The 17,733-nt window shown below is 38.1% G+C and overlaps 1 protein-coding gene across 3 annotated transcripts in view; it reads left to right on the plus strand.

The window, feature by feature from the left end:
• Window positions 1-17,733, plus strand: part of PRKAG2 (protein kinase AMP-activated non-catalytic subunit gamma 2) — a 409,151-nt gene that overhangs the window by 135,114 nt on the left and 256,304 nt on the right. For all 3 annotated transcript variants that reach the window (XM_074267439.1, XM_074267441.1, XM_074267440.1), the window contains exon 2: window positions 11,146-11,217. In XM_074267439.1, coding sequence (XP_074123540.1) covers window positions 11,146-11,217 — 72 coding nt within the window. The remainder of the gene's footprint in view (window positions 1-11,145; window positions 11,218-17,733) is intronic.

A 17,733-nucleotide genomic window follows, 5' to 3' on the forward strand; every position in this document is an offset into this window, starting at 1 on the left:
ATCATTCATCTTTCCAGACCTGTTTCCTTACTTATCACATGAAGGAGTTAGACTTAGATAATCCCCAAGATGCCCCTTCTAGTTGTGACATTTTGTGAGTTCCTGATTCTGTGCTTTCAAGATGTATTGGTTTCAGTCCAGTTCACTTTCTTCCCTCTCTTCCATCTCCTGGCTCCCCAAAGCCTCCAGACACCCAGTACTCTCATGCTGTTCCATTCGTGATGCTTAAAATTACCCACCTAGGCTTGCCTTCTCAGGAAGTACCTCATGTTCCAACATGTTCCTTCTCTGAAGCAGCTCATAGTTGCTATGGAAATTAATGAGACTGGCTACGGCAGTGGCAAGATTGGAAGGAATTTAGGAAAAGCCGGAGGGTGTGGCTGGAGCAGCCTGAAGAGCCAACCTGATTATCTCTGCCGTCTTGTCTGTGCAATAACTGGATTTGTACTGATGTAATTTTAAAATCCTAAAGCTCAGCTGGCACCCCGAATCCGAACTCTGTCTCCTAATACCACTATCCCTCTGTTTACTTAATTTACCAGTGAATTTTGACTGCTATCCTCCTCTTCCAGGATGGTTTTTCCTCAAGCCCATTCAGTGTCTTGACCAACAGTACTGGCTCCAGATATCGGCTTCCATTCACTAGCCATCATCACCCCCGTGGCCTTCTGGGATGTCCTGGTTGGAAACATTCCCATACTACATGGGAAGACTTGGTTCAGTATCATGAAACTTGTCTATAAGCTGAGTATGATTGTGTTCCTCATCCAAGGGTGACGAGTGTATCATTTAATTCTCTCTCGTCAAAACTCTGGTGCCTTTAGTAGTAGCTCAGGAATTAAAAGAGAAGCAAGCAGATTATTTTATTGATGGAATTAGTACTAAGATATAAGTGTTTGGGATTCCCTAATTACAGCATTGCATTTTGAAAGAAAAGCAACTTAATCCAAATGGAGTGTTAATTGATGGTACAAAGACAGTATGATGGCGCAGCCTTGGAGTCAGGAATACCTGTAGGCTTTAGTGCCACATCTGACACAAATTGACTCTGATATTAGACAAGTCATTTAGCCTCTGAATGCCCTGGTAAGTTCTTTAAGACTAAACTTTTCAGAGGAAGTGCTGAGAACATTTTCTTATTAGGAGTCCCAGGAAAATCACAAATCCTTCCAAATTAGATAAAAATGATGTTATGTGAGATAAATACTTTTTTCTGCCTTTTGCCAAGTAGGGCTTTCAAAAGTGGGTGGGGAGCAGAGTCCCAGTCGGCTTCCATATCAAAAGTTCAGCCTAAGATGTCTCAGGAAGACCTTGTCAACTCAAATTTATTTTCCAAAGACTGGAGAAGGTGCCACATTCAGCAATGCCATGTAAGATGCCTGGGAAGAATAGAAATAGACATAGCATGCAGTTCCCTTCCACGTACTTGGAGATGGACAGGGTGAAATGAAAGGCAACTGGGGAATACCACACAATGCAGCTGTTCCTTTTTCAAGCCCAAGAGACTTACCTGGATCTGTCACTATTTTCAGACAACTGAAACTGCCGCAAGACTCTGGAATGCCAGCCTGTCAGTGAATTAACTTGCTGGCAGTAGATTCTATTCTTGGCACTTTATGAGATTTCCTCCCCCAGTTCTCTGTGCCAGTAATGTCTACATCCCTATTATCTCATGGCATAGGAGGGATTCCCAGAGTGGGACATCCATGAATACATTTCAGGGAGTTCTCAGGAAAGCAAAGAGAAAATTCTCAAGGAGCAGGTTAAATTGTCTTTAACTTCCCCACACCTTTTAAATTTGATGCCAGACCCCTTGAAAGAAACCGTTTTGATTTCAGGTTTAGTTGGTGGGTTCAAGGTAGGATGACACATGTGAATATTAACTGACAGTATGGCCAAGTGAAAAAATAACCAGGAAAATCTGAATTTTAAGTTCGTTCTCTTCAACAATGTGGCTGTATGACTTTCAGCAAGTTCCATATCCCTTCAGTGTCCTAGGCACTCATGTAGAAGTAAAACCACCAGACCATACAGAAAAATTCCTGCCAGCTCTCTATTGACTTAGTTTTAAATGGCAATATAATCTATTTTATTTCTTTTTAATTTATTTTATTAAGTATTTCCCCATGATATTTTAATCCAGTTCAGGTTACACTTGGGAGTGTTGCAGACAGCCACATGTTTGATCCCTCTGTCTGAGGCAGCCCCTTAAGATTGGAAGTATTGTTATACCCGTCCCTAGTAGAGGGTGCTTCATAATCCGGGAGTTTCATATGCCAGTGAGATTACAGGTGTGGCCACCTCTCAATCAATCACACTCTTCTCCTGTTTGTGGCTCTTTTTGTCCTATCTGTTCATTTGTATATACTTTTTAAGGGGATGTTATCTCATGTTACAACCATTGTTTCATACCCAACTACCAGAGACTACGTAAAAATTAATATCTCCATTTTTTTTAAATGAGGAAGCTGAGGTCCAGATAGGTGCCCACAGTTATCTGACATGTTTAGTGGTAGAACTGGTCATAGGATCATAACCCAAGTGCTAGGGAGTGGCCACAGGGGCCATCCAGATCTCAGGATCTCAAGCCTTTTTACTCCTAGTCTTCATCCTCGGTTACTTGAGTTTTTTGCATGGGGTCAGGCTTAATGCTTGGAGCTAGCTGCACCTGGAGATAGAAAATTAGCCTATTTAAAGTCAGTAAACATTAAGCATCTTCTTTGTGTCAGGCATAAGGCAGTGGATAAAGCACTGGACTTAGAGTGAAGAAGACTCTTCTTCCTGAGTTCTAATCTAGCCTTAAATACTAACTAGCTCTGTGACCCTGGGCAAGTCACTTAACTGTGTATGCCTCAGTTTCCCCATCTGTAAAGTGAACTGGAAAAAAAAAAAAACATGCAAATCATTCGAGTATCTTTGCCAAGAAAAAGAAGACTCAGACAGAACTGAACAATGTCATAGGCACAAGGCTAAGCCTTAGAGATACCCCTGTCCTGAGGGAACTCAGGAACTTACAGTTTCTTGGGGGAGACAAAAGCAAACAAATGAGCACAAACAAGCTATAAACAGAAACTAATTAGCAGAAGGAAGGAACTAAAATTAAGAGAAGTTGGGAAAGATTTCTTGTAGAAGATGAGATTTTATTTGGGATTTAGAAGAAGCAAAGGAAGCCAGCAGGCAGATTATATAAATGCTGTCTCTTCCCTTAAAGAAGCCTTCCCTGATCCTCAAGGTCCCCCCAGACCTACTAATACTTTGCTTAATTTTTAAATATCCAATGCACCTATCAAGTAACACCATGCATTACAGCTATCTTACTTGGTGTCTGTTCCCCTGCTAGATTTATGATGAGGAGGGCAGATAACTATCTTCTTTAAACTTTACACCTTTATCAGATCTTAGGACTGTGCTCTGGACACTTTAGGTGATTAATAAATGGTTTTTACTTATTTCCTTCTAGGGTAGGAAAGCCAACAAGAGTTGAAATTTGCCTTGACTCAATAATTAAGAATGCAGGTAAGGGTAGACTGTTCAGTTTTGTCTGAGTCTGAATGATCCCACTTGAGGTTTTCTTGTCAAAGATACCAGGATACTTTGGCATTTCCTTCTCCAGCTATTTTACAGATGAGACAACTGAGGCAAACAGGGTGAAGTGACTTACTAAATAACTAGTAAGTAACTGAGCCCAGATTTGAACTACAAAAGAAGCATCTTCTTTTGACTTCAGACTTGGCACTCTGTCCACTGTGCTGGACTGTCCATGAGGTAGATTATGGTTTCTAACACAAGAGTTAAATTGGAAGTTTCTCTCATTTTCCTGAAAATGGAGTACTCTGCACCCCACTGTTGCTTATACTTTTGCCTTTTTTCCTCTTTACACAGCTCCCATAACCAAAGGGATGTTCCTTAGTCATGGTGGTTTGGATTTATTGAGGAGAGGGAGTGTCAAAGAGAAAAAGGGTTCTTGGATACCTTGATAGAGTGAAAGAAAGCCAGAAGAGGAGGAGAAATGCTCACATTTAAAACCATGTCAGGGAATATGCAGACTTTTGCAGGACATTAGAGAAATTCTGGATGAAGAATAATTTGGAAAATGCTTTCCCTAGTTTTGGCCACCATCTCTTTTTCTCTCTCCAACCCTGCCCCCGTTCCAGTAATTCAGTATTTGTTTCCTATTATTTGTTTATTTGCTTATTTGATAGATGGTTATATAACTTGAATGTTTTTCAGAGGTTTAGAATAGTTATTAAGAATGCCTACTATTCTCTGCTCAGTACTGAGATTACCCCTTTAGGGGAAGTTTTGAAGGAATTGCGCAGGGAAAATCAGTTTGGAAAGCTTCCACTTACTTCCTACCTGCCATATGTGCCAAGTGGCAAAGTTCAGCCCCCAGTAAAAACAGTTTAGATTCAGATGTCAAATTAAATTGGTGAGAGTCACATACCAACAGTGTTCATGATTGCAATTACCATGTTAAGAATCCCCAGGGAAGTGGGGAAAATTCCAGGAGACAGGATAAGAGTGAGATTAAGTTGTAAGGGTGGAGATCTGGGTGGAGTTGATGCTGTTTTCACTTGTTCCTTTTACTGAGTCAATAGGACTCCTCCTGGTCATCTATAAGTACATCTTATCAAAAGGGTTGAACCAGTCTTCTGTATTTTGTTCCATTTTGGGTGCTGCATTTTAGGAAGCTCATTGACAATTGGGAGGAAAAGGGGAAGCAATTAAAATTGTGTCAGAAGAAGTCTAAGGAATTATTGTTTTCTCTGAAAAAATTTTCTGAGGTCTCCTCTGATTTATTCTAAATCTTATGACTCTGGGGTAATGTTAATGTTAATTAAGTTAATTAAGTCTCAACTTCCTTGGGCTGCTTTTTAAAAGTTGTTTATAATCTGTGTTTTATGTATTCAACATTTTTGCTTATTATAAAATAAAAAGGTATATGAAAAATTATTCATAATTGTGCTTAGGTAATTTGTGTGACAACAAATAAATATAGAGATAAATGTGTAGTACAGAATTGACTAAGAACTTTTAAAAAAATTTCTGCCTCCAACTGAATGTATGATAAATATCTCACTATTTCAGATATGTAGTATCCTGTATAATCATTCCATGAAGGATGAACCAAAAAATGCAATTTGGGATAAACAAGAGCAAAAAGTATACATTCAATAGTAGACTGAATTTGGCTCTGTAGTCTACAGTGGGAAGCAGACATCATTTGTTCCCCCTGTAACAACATGAACATTACCATGGCAACGTAGGAGATTTGCTCAAGATGAAGTAAAATTGTTCTGGGAGGCATTGTTGTAAGTATCATTTTCTCAGGAGTTTGCTTTGAAGCCATTTAAAGACATTTTAAAACCTTAGGTTTGATTATTGTTGGTTTTGCCCTTTCCAACCAGATCAAAGACCGGATTAAAACAATCAACTTCAGTCACTTTTTTTTTGGCCACCTTGCTCTGTTCTGACTTCCCTCTATCTTGCACCTCCTTAAATGTCTTTGAAGCAGTAAAGAGTCTTGTCTTAGCTATTTCTATGGGAAGGGATGAGAAAGATAAAGTGATGGAGGGTGGGAAAAAAGAGCTATTTCATCCACTAGATTGGCTACTTTTAGTTCTGTTTTGCTTCTTCTTAACCCAAGGAAGCTAAGAGGATGATACTGTTTTGCACATTCTTATGGTTTTTCTAGCAAATGTTATTTGGACCGAATCATTCACACACTTTGAACTCCTTTTCCTTAGCTAGAATAGTGTGTATACTATCTGCTCTTGGAAAATATATAGAGGATTGTGATGCCTTTTTTCCATCTTGAAGGGGAGGATCCAAGCAATTGGTATCCCAGGTTCAAGATAGTCTGTATTTCATGTCCCTTAAAACCACAGCTCCCTTGCTCCAACTATATTTACCTTTAATGCTAGAAGACACTATTAGTTCAAAGAAAAGCAAATGAATGAAATGGCATAGTAAGAAAAGTATCAACAAAATATTTTCCCCTCCTGATTTCATCCTTTGATGAAATACTGGACCAGGTACTACTAATTTTTTTTTTTAAGCCCATGGGCTTTTCCTTTAGAGGGGGCAGAAACTATTGTCACAGACCATTTAAATAAACCTTTATTTGGTTCACTTATTTTTTTTTAGGTATTGGTTGGCCCTTTTCTCAGATTTTCAGCTCTGGCATTAAGCACTTTATAGCAAAAACAAGGGTACTCCTAGCTATCCAATACCTTCAGGTTCAGTTTTTTTGTTTTTTTTTTGAACTAAACTTCTTGGTTATTGGACTTGGGATCTCCCAGTGTAATTCATGATGAGCCATCCATGTGTCTCCCAATTTTAATCCCTGAAGGCTAGACTATAAACCAGATAATTGTTTTGCTCAGTAACTACCAATTAGCTTTCAGGTTCAGATTTGACCAATATTTTTTTGTTTTCAATATCTTCCATTTTCCCATAAAATGAGTAGACATGGAAAGGCACAGATTCATTGCCAAACCCAGAGGACAAAGTCATTGTCTCTTCTACCTTCTCAGCCATTCTTGGCCTTTTGATATCCAAATAAGGTTAGCAGCATCTGCTGGGATGCTATATTTATGATGTTTCCCTCATTTTTGGCTTCATGGTTATTCTGACTGAGTAAGATAGATGTGGGAACTGAGATTGGAACCCTTAGTTGACTGTGATTGTAGTTGGTTGAAACACTTGGATGTGTTCAAATTAAGAGGGAAACATTAAATTAACCAAACACACATAATTAGTGTAGCAAAACTCTCATTATGTATTCCAAAGCCAAAACCCAAACAGTTGTTGGATTTTTTCCCCTGCTGTTTCGTAAGAACCTTATGACTGCTTTGCATTTGTATGAATAATTGAGTTTTCTGAAAAGGCTGGGGAGGGACTGTAGGTTTTAAGTTAAAAAAAAATTTTTTTTTAATATAAAAAATGAGGAATTAATGTGGAAAAGAATTATTCCCTTAAGCCAAAACTAAAACTTTATTTCTTTCTCTCAAATTATTTGTGAAAACAGATATTTTGTATGATAAAATACTTTAAATTTCTTTCAAAAATGCTGCAAATGCTACTTTTCCTTGAGGTAGAAAATTATGAAACAAAAAGGATTTTTCAAATTTGTTGCAGCTGGAAATAGAATCTTCTAGTATTTGAAATAAAACAGGGACCTCTTTTATTTGGGATTCAACAAATTTACCAAGTGTCCCCCTTGGTGGGATAGCCCCAAATTTTGATATTATTAAGTGGATGAAGCAAGAAAGGAATATTAAAGAACCTGGGCTTAAAGCTTGACGCCACTGCTTATAATAAAGCAAACATTTATCAAACCTTTGATTTTTGCAGAGGTCGGAAGCTAGGTATAAAGAGAGTTACAAAAGTAAGTTCTATCCGGCCACAGTTGAAAGATCCATGGTAACAAGGCCACTCCGTCCTACGTGCAGGAATGGGTTGCTGTGCACATTTTGGTCAGTATTTGGCAGGTAATAGCACATACGTCTTTCAGGGTGCCCTTCTGTGGTTCAGATAATTGACTTAAAGACAGTATAATAGAGTGGATAGACAGAGCAAACACACGTGGGCTCATCATATCTTGGCTCAGACACCAGTCACCTACCCTGGGCAAATCAGGGGGGGTCTGAGCCTCCATTCTGCGTCATTAAATATATATGGCGATAGTGTGTACTTCATAGGGCTATTGTGATTACCTAATGCAAGCGACGCTCTTTGTGAACCTTTATTAAAGCAATAAGTAAATGTTAGCTCTGATTGCTAGGCCTGACTTTTCTGCCCTCAATGTTCACTTTAACCTGATTTCAAAAGAGTGAGCAAAGGACCCAGTGTTTATGAAGTACCTGCTAGGAAGGCACTGTGCTAAGCACTTTAGAGATATCTCATTGGATTCCCACATCCCAATGATTAGGTGCTGTTCTTATCCCCATTTCACAGTTGAGGAAACAGAGGCTAAGTCTGATCACATAACCATGACTCCAGACTCAGGGCTCCATCCACATTTTGCACCTCTTGTATACATTACACTATAGTATCCCCAATGCATGGATCAGAAGGAGTTTAATACTTGCTTACTATTGGCTGATTAGAGAGATTAAAGCATGAGTGAGGTACACTGTGAGGTGCACAGGAATGGTTGCTAGCAGGAAAGAATTTAGACTGATTCCAGCATTCTAAGACTTGGAATATTGTCAGGTCCTTAGCTGGGACCATAGCCCCAGCTAGCATCCCAAAGACAGCGCTTCTGGGTGAGCTTGAGAGATGGGTGCTAAGATTAGGATAATGGAATGTGCCCGAAGGCCAAAACTGGGGCCTCCAACCCTTAGCCCAACCAGGGACTTCCTGCAGGGATGCTTGACCAAGCAGGAACCCCGCGTTTTGTATCCACATAGGACAAAGTGAAGGGATCATGGGTCAGTGGTCTGGATGATTTGATCAGTGTTGATACTTCTAATGGAATCATTCCAACCAATGATATCCTCTTGGAATCCGTTGTAACTACACTTTCCAGCATTTGTCCACGGCTCCAGCAGCTGTGGAATGTGGTACAGAGGGCCCTGAACCGGGAATAGAGTCTCCAATTTTGTCACTGCTTTATGTGATCCTAGGCAAAACACAGAATCCCAGGATTTCAGAGGTCATCTCAGTCTATGTTCTACCTGAATTGTGTACAATGTCCTGGTAATCAGTCAGTTGACAAGCATTTTTTAAGGGCCAGGTATGATGCTGGGTGCTGGGAGATCAGAGACGGAAATGGAACAATCTCTGCTCTCAGGAAAGTTTGCATTCCTTTAGGGATAAGTAAAGGGAGTATATCTCTAAAAAACTCACTCTCTAATGGTTAGAAAATGAATAAATCCCTACTCTTGTTGCTTTCCTAGATTCTCATGACACACGCAGAATCAGAGAATCTGGGATTGGAAAAGTTACAATTTAAGTCCAAACCACACTTACTATTTATTGAGACCTCAGTTTCTTCATCTATAAAATGGGGCTAATAAGCTCTGCCCTAATTGCACCACAAGGCCATCATAAGAAAAAAGAAAGCGCTTTGGTAAGGGTAAAATGAATAAATAAAAAGGGATGCAGCTAAGTGATACAACAGTCCATAGCATCCTGGATTTAAAATCAGGAAAACCTGATTTAAAATCCAACCTCAGTTTTCTCATCTGAATAATAATAGCACCTATCACTCAGGTTTGTTGGGAGGATCTGATTTGTCAAGTGCTTTGCAAACTTTAAAGCATTCTACATATTACAGCTATTTTGATTATATTGGAAACCTGGCAGAGTGTGCTCAACATGCACCAACGAAGGGCTGTGGATGTATAATTTCTATCTCTTCCTTATTTGAATTTTAGCCTTGAAACTTCCATTTCCTGGAAATAAGACTGGAAAGTCTTATACAATTTGCTCTACCCTGGGAGAGGGAAGGGGGGAACAGACAAAGCTTATATGAAATCAGGATGAAGGTGGGGGGTGCTAGAAAAAGGGAAGCCAGGTTCTCTGCTCTTAAGAAGTTGACAATTCCAGTTGGGAATACCCAACCTACTGAAAGAACACTCCTGGTTACTTGTGTGAATCTCTGGTTACATTCCTCATAATGTGGGAACCCCCTCCACAACCTATGACTGATAGAGTAGCTAAGCCCCAGGGAGTTGCTTAAGATACATTAACTTTTTTTCCAGGGTCATTCAACCAGTAGTGTCAAAAAGACTAGATTTCAACGTATGTTTTCCTGACCTCAGACCCTATACTCAATCTAGTGCTCCACTTTTGACCTAAATTTTCCTGCTTTTTGTTGTTGTTTTTCAGTCATGTATGACCCATTTGGGGTTTTCTTGGCAAAGATATTGGAGTGGTTTGACATTTTCTTCTCCAGCTCATTTTATACATGAGGGGAAACTGAGGCAAATAAACTAAGGCCCAAGTTCACATAGCTAGTGTCTGAGGCTGGATTTGAACTTGAGAATATGAACCTTCCTGACTTCAGGCCCAGTATTGTATCCAGAACTTCAGAAATCTCAGGTGAAAAGCCTCTGCTAAAATTGTACATTTCATAGAAGATGTTAACCCACTTTGGTAGAGAAAACATCCTTATTCGGGTATTTGCTGTGTCAGTAACATCATACTTTCCCACTTTGCTTCATTCTATGTAGACAAATCTCATATCTCCCTCTATACTCTGTTGTCCTTCTCAGCCTTGCCTTTCTTTCCCCTCTTCTTGCAGGTTTCTAATCCAAGACCTCACCAGAAAAGTGAACAAGTATCTGGGATGCCTTCTTGTGTCAGAGCTTTTTTTTTTTTTTTTTTTTTAATGTCTAAACCCATCTCTCTTTCAGTAACTCCAGAATATACCGGAAGACTATTTCTATCCATCCATTTCAGTCCTCTCCTCAGCTTCTTTCCTTTTTGATCTCCTTCTCTTCCATTTCCCCCTTTTCTTATGTTTTCTCACTTTTTCTTCTCTTTTCTTTGCATTTTGGCTATTTTGTTCCTTCCCTAATCACCTTTGTGTCGGGGGTGTGCTGAGGTTGTGCTGAGTGGTCTGAGTACTAGTAGGAGAGTGTGATTCTTGACAAAATCATCCCATTCCTGTTATTTTTCTCACTTCAAACATCAAGATGTATTGGGATGAATTTTAGATTTGAGGGCAAAACATCTCTGGGCTTCCATCTCTATTCTGTCTCTGCCTCAGATAAGTCACTTAACTTCTTTAAAATTGTTTGGTTTTTTTGTTTGTTTTTGTTTTTGTTTTTGTTTTGAAAAGTGAGGAGAGTTGGGTTAAAAACTCATATAGTTCCCTGAGGTTGTAAACAATTAAATCATCCCTTGCTTCCACTCGGTATCCCTCAGAGCCCATTATACCCCAAACCCTATAGTTTTGTCCTTCTGGATATCTCGAGATCTTCCTCTCTTTAGTGCATTGTTATTGGATAAATAACCTACAGCTTGTTGAATGTGATCTCTGTTTGTTGGGGGAAGAGGAAATTCTGGATGGTAGTAGGTCATGCAGAACTCAGTGAATACTCCTACAACCCTTTACTGTCCTCCAGAAAAGAAGCCAGATAAAGGCTTGATTGCTGCTGTTAATAACAGATATTTTCTTTTTTCTTGTTCTAGGACCTTAGTTCTTTTGCCATGCCATTCTTAGATGGAGACCTGGAAAGCTCGGAAAAACATGCTTCCCGTAAGGTAAGACCATCTCATTCTCAGCTTGTGTGTTTCCCTGTTGGACTGAGGGAGAGATCTATGTGGACACTCAAGTATCAGTCCCATCCTCTGCTCTTACGGCTATTGGAAGCCCCCTCCAGATGCTGCTCATCTGCCTCTGCCTGGCCAGGAGCTGAGGATTCAGGTGATAGGTTATCCAGACTTGGTATTCTTTTTCCTTCCTCTAGTCACTTATATCTGTTTTGGGGCCATTTATTAGCAGCAGAATGGTCAAAATCCAATCACATTCATCCTTTTGATTATATTCCCTCTATTAATGGTCCTGGACATGAGAGAAAATTTAAAAGTGGTATTGAATATGAAATGTGGTTATTATCTGCAGGGGTGATTTAATTAAGATAGCTCTGCCCTCATTATCATGGAAAACTAAAAGTTGATTCTGAAATGGCCCAGATTTGAATATTTTTTTTCTTGTCCTTTGCTATGACCTTTATTCTCTTTTTTTTCTCATACATTCCTTCCTTCTCTGTCTTTCTCGCCCTCCCTTCTCCTCTAGTCATCCTGATCTATATCTTGTCACTGAACCCATGTGGGTCTGGAGGAGAAAGTGAGACTGGTAACTGCACAGCCCAGCCTCCCATAAATCCAACTCATTTGCATGGCATCCCTTCCCTGATGACATGGTCCTTTTCAAGAAAGAAGGACAAATATTCAATTTCTATCTCCCCTTCTTCCTGTTTCTTCCCCTCCTTCCTACTGCATTTCTTTGACTTTCTCTCTTTTTCATTTATTTTCTTCTCTTTTCACTTCGAATTCCCCCATCTCCTGACTTTTTGAGCATTTACACTTAATTGAAATAATTTTTCAAGAGAAGTTTTGTTCAATGCTCATAAATAATTCTGTATATAATATTTAATGAAAATTAAATGAAGATGAATGATTGAAACCTTTCAAGGATTTGTCATTTGTTAAACCCTGGTTTTTCTGTCTTGCTATAATGGCATTTCATTTTGCAGGATATTTGTGTTGTAGATAATTGTTCAAGTCTGGTGCTCAGACATCCCCAAATGCTAAATTTCTTTAATTGGAGCATCCCACTGCTATCTGTAATGATGGAAATGCTCAGATTTTGTGTATTGAGTTCTAAATTATATTAAATTTAAAAAATCAATTCTACTGTTATAAAAACTCAAACAAATGCTTCCTTTGAGTTTCTCAAAATACTCCTTATTTTTTTCCAGCTTATTTGTAGGCCTAGGAAATTCCTTGAGGCAAAATTACTGGACCCAACTTTGAGGTTCTAGTCTAGCTGGCAAGGTTCTAATCTCCTTGCCTCTGTATCTTTTTTTCCTAAACTGCTCTTGTCCCCCTTCCTTTCCCATTCCCTGTCCCCCTCTCTCCTTTTCTTTTCTTTCTTTACACTCTCCTCCTTTTCCTTTCTCATTGTTAGATGGCACAGTGGATAGAATGCTGGGTTTGGAGTCAGGAAGGCTCTCATCATCTTCAAGACCAATCCAGCCTCAGACACTTACTAGCTGTGTAACAATGGGCGAGTCACCTAATCCCATTTACCTCAGTTTCCTCATCTGTAAAATGAGCTGGAGAAGCAAATGGCAAACCACTTTGCCAAGAAAACTCCAAATGGGGCCACAAAGGGTTCGACATGACGAAAATGATTGAACAGCAGCAAAATTACCTGAATTCATGTAACTCATCAATGACTCAGAGATGCTATTTGGAGTATGAATTTGAAGGCTTAAATCTGGGTCAGAGAAGACCTTGGGGGAAATTAGGAGAAAAAACAAAGTAGTTGTCTTCTTCCCTGTGGGATGTGGCAGCAAGGGAGGCCAGTGTTTCTCCTCCAGTGAAGAAGTGAGTTTGTGATGAGAAGTTGGGAGATGGAGCAGCCATTTCTCTTCCCAAAGTCTGTTATTCCATTGCCCTACAGACAGCCATCTGCAGTAAATTGAGGAGTGTAGCCTGAACCTGAAACTAAAAATATCAAAATAATCAGATAGGTTGCTTTAAAACTTGATTTTTTTGCTTTGAGTGCCTGCAGGAGCTGGAATCACAAAGAATAACTATGAGTAATGGTAAATATTGGGCAGAGGAAGTTAGTTTTTGCTCTGAGCATTTTAATTAAATATAATTGAATCAACTAATTAATTACTGCAGACCTATGGGGCTCTTTTTCTTTTTCCCCTTTTACCTTCTCTCCCTGCCAAGAGTAGTTGGCTTTATTTTTACCTGCCCTATTAGTAGCTCTTGCAACCAAATGGATGAGAATTTCAAAATGGGACCCAAAGATTTTGCCTCAGGAATTTCCTGGTCTATAAAAAAAGTGGGAAGAAGTTTTGATGCTTAAAGGAAAGTATTTCAAACAGACTGGAAGGGAAATCTGGCTCAGGGACAAAGATCCTAAGAGGATCATTAGCATCAGGGAACATTTATTGAGTACCTGTTTCTTGTCCAACAAGACGCTTGGCAGTATCACTGCCTTCCATAAAGCTCTGGTCTAGTTGGAAAGAGACCTTGAACTAGAAGAATTCAAAGGCATAGATTTTAATAATATTGAATCAATTTGAAATTTGTATTTATTTCCACAAAGATTGATTAATCTTATTGCATATTCCTTGAATGAGGGACCAAGATTTGCATAATATAGATATAGGGTGGATTGTAGAATGGGATTTGAGATACTTTGTTGATATATTCATTACCCTAGGAATAGAAGGGTGACCAGGGGTCTTTGAGGGTCGTAGGTAAAAAAGTGTTTTTTATCTGCTCCTTATCCTTACCCATATTTCACAGCCACCTGACACAACTAAGGTATTGGGTAAAAGACCCAAAGAGATGAAAGTATTTTTGTAGCAAAAATATTGCATTCAGTGATTTATGAGTGTGAAAATATTCTTAAATTTCTTTATACTGTATCAAAATTTCTCCAAGGCCATTTTCATTTTGGTATGTTCTCTATCCCCAGATCTTTCCAGACCAACATCAATAGATTCCAATGTCATTTTAATTTAATTTGTATTTTTTAAAATTCTATTTTATTTTCTTTTCCTCTCTCCCTCTCTTTCTCCTCCCTTTCCCTTTCCCTTTCCCTCCCCCTCCTCCCTCTCTTTTCTTGCTTTCTTTTCTTACCTTCTCATTTCCTCCCTCATCATTGGGGGAAAAAAGAAAAAGGAAAACTATATAAGAAATATAAACAAATTCCAGGAGATTTGGATATAGTATGTAATATGTAGATTGGTCATCAGTAATATATTTTAAGTCTTAAAATATTTTCTGGCCAGGTTAGTTTGGGTTAGTTTGGGAAATGATCCTCTTTATATTTTCTAGTCTGGACCACTCCTCCAAGGAAGGGACTATTTTTCATTTGGTATTTTCCAGAGGGGAGCACAATGGCTGGCACACAGCAAGTGCTTAATAAATGCTTGGCAAATTGGATTTGCTTCAACTTGCAATGGAAAAGAATTAATGCCAGATTATGATACAAAGAACAAATTGGTAGGTGAGAAGAGGTGGACTAGCCTGACTCAAGAAAGCCAAAGAAATAGGTTCAGAGAGAAAAATCCAAAATTGCAGGCAGGTTACACTTTTTTTTTTAATTAATTAATTTATTTTTTAAATTTTATTTATAAATTTTTTTGACAGTATATATGCATGAGTAATTTTTTTTATAACATTATCCCTTGTATTCATTTTTCCAAATTATCCCCTCCCTCCCTCTACTTCCTCCCCTTGATGACAGGCAATCCCATACATTTTACATGTGTTACAATATAACCTAGATACAATATATGTGTGCAAATACCATTTTCTTGTTGCCATGTTAAGTATTAGATTCTGAAGGTATAAGTAACCTGGGTAGATAGACAGTAGTGCTAACAATTTACATTCACTTCCCAGTGTTCCTTCTCTGGGTGTAGTGGTTTCTGTCCATCATTGATCAACTGGAAGTGAGTTAGATCTTCTTTATGTTGAAGATATCCACTTCCATCAGAATACCTCTTCATACAGCATTGAAGTGTACAACGATCTTCTGGTTCTATTCATTTCACTCAGCATCAGTTGATGTAAGTCTCTCCAAGCCTCTCTGTATTCCTCCGGTTGGTCATTTCTTACAGAGCAATAATATTCCATAACATTCATATACCATAATTTACCCAACCATTCTCCAATTGATGGACATCCATTCATCTTCCAGTTTCTAGCCACTACGAAAAGAGCTGCCACAAACATTTTGGCACATACAGGGCCCTTTCCCCTCCTCAGTACTTCTTTGGGATATAAGCCAAATAACAGCAATGCTGGGCCAAAGGGTATGCACAGTTTGATAACTTTTTGGGCATAGTTCCAAATTGCTCTCCAGAATGGCTGGATTCTTTCACAACTCCATCAACAATGTATTAGTGTCCCAGTTTTCCCACATCCCCTCATTATTTGTTCCTGTCATCTTAGCCAATCTGACAGGTGTGTAGTGGTATCTCAGAGTTGTCTTAATTTGCATTTCTCTGATCAGTAGTTATTTGGAACACTTTCATATGAGTGGATATAATTTCAATTTCATCATCTGAGAATTGTCTGTTCATATCCTTTGACCATTTATCAATTGGAGAATGGTTTGATTTCTTATAAATTAGGGTCAGTTCTCTATATATTTTGGAAATTATCAGAACTTTTAACTTTAAAAATATTTTCCCAATTTGTTACTTCCCTTCTAATCTTGTTTGCATTAGTATTGTTTGTACAGAAACTTTTTAGTTTGATGTAATCAAAATCTTCTATTTTGTGATCAATAATGATCTCTAGTTCTCCTCTGGTCATAAATTCCTTCCTCCTCCACAAGTCTGAGAGGTAGACTATTCTCTGTTCCTCTAATCTATTTATTATCTCATTCTTTATGCCTAAATCATGGACCCATTTTGATCTTATCTTGGTATATGGTGTTAAGTGTGGATCCATATCTAATTTCTGCCATACTAATTTCCAGTTTTCCCAACAGTTTTTTTCAAATAATGAATTTTTATCCCTAATGTTGGTATCTTTGGGTTTGTCAAAGACTAGATTGCTATAGATGTACCCTTTTTTGTTCTTTGTACCTAATCTGTTTCACTGATCAACTGGTCTATTTCTTAGCCAATACCAAATGGTTTTGGTGACTGCTGCTATATAATATAGCTTTAGATCAGGTACACTTAGACCACCTTCATCTGACTTTTTTTTTCATTAGTTCCCTTGCAATTCTCGACCTTTTATTCTTCCATATGAATTTTGTTGTTATTTTTTCTAGGTCATTAAAATAGTTTCTTGGGAGTCTGATTGGTATAGCACTAAATAAATAGATTAGTTTGGGGAGTATTGTCATCTTTATTATATTCGCTCGGCCTATCCAAGAGCACTGCATGTCTTTCCAATTATTTAAATCTGACTTTATTTTTGTGGCAAGTGTTTTGTAATTTTGCTCATATAATTCCTGACTATTCTTTGGTAGATGGATTCCCAAATATTTGATACTCTCAACATTTGTTTGGAATGGAATTTCTCTTTGTATCTCTTGCTGTTGCATTTTGTTGGTGATATATAAAAATGCTGAGGATTTATGTGGATTTATTTTGTATCCTGTAACTTTGCTAAAATTCTGAATTATTTCTAATAGCCTTTTAGCAGAGTCTTTGGGGTTTTCTAAGTATACCATCATGTCATCTGCAAAGAGTGATAGTTTGATTTCCTCATTTCCTACTCTAATTCCTTGAATCTCTTTCTCGGCTCTTATTGCCGAGGCTAGCGTTTCTAGTACTATATTGAATAGTAATGGTGATAGTGCGCAACCTTGTTTCACTCCTGATCTTACTGGCAAAGGTTCCAGTTTATCTCTATTGCATATTATGCTTACTGACAGTCGTAAATATATGCTCCTGATTATTCTAAGGAATAGTCCATTTATTCCTATACTCTCAAGCGTTTTTAGTAGGAATGGATGTTGAATTTTATCAAATGCTTTTTCTGCATCTATTGAGATGATCATATGGTTTTTATTTTATCTATTTTATTGGCTTTTTCATAAAACCAACTCTTGGTTTTATTTATTAATTCAATAGTTTTTTTACTTTCAATATTATTGATTTCTCCTTTTAATTTTTGTATTTCAAGTTTAATTTTTGGTTGGGGGTTTTTAATTTGGTCTTTTTCTAGCTTTTTAAGTTGCAGGCCCAATTCATTAATCTTTTCTTTCTCTATTTTGTTCAAATAAGCCTCTAAAGATATAAAATTTCCTTTTATTACTGCTTTAGCTGCATCCCACAGATTTTGGTATGATGTCTCATCATTGTCATTATCTTGGGTGAAATTATTAATTGTTTCTATAATTTGCTGTTTCACCCAGTCATTCTTTAAGATGAGATTATTCAGTTTGCAATTATTTTTTGGTCTATTTACCCCTAACTTCTTACTGAATGTAGCTTTTATTGCATTGTGATCTGAGAAGAAGGCATTTATTATTTCAGGCAGGTTACACTTAATGGGTTCCCA

Source organism: Sminthopsis crassicaudata, chromosome 5, assembly GCF_048593235.1.
Source record: "Sminthopsis crassicaudata isolate SCR6 chromosome 5, ASM4859323v1, whole genome shotgun sequence".
Taxonomy (NCBI): Eukaryota; Metazoa; Chordata; class Mammalia; order Dasyuromorphia; family Dasyuridae; genus Sminthopsis; species Sminthopsis crassicaudata.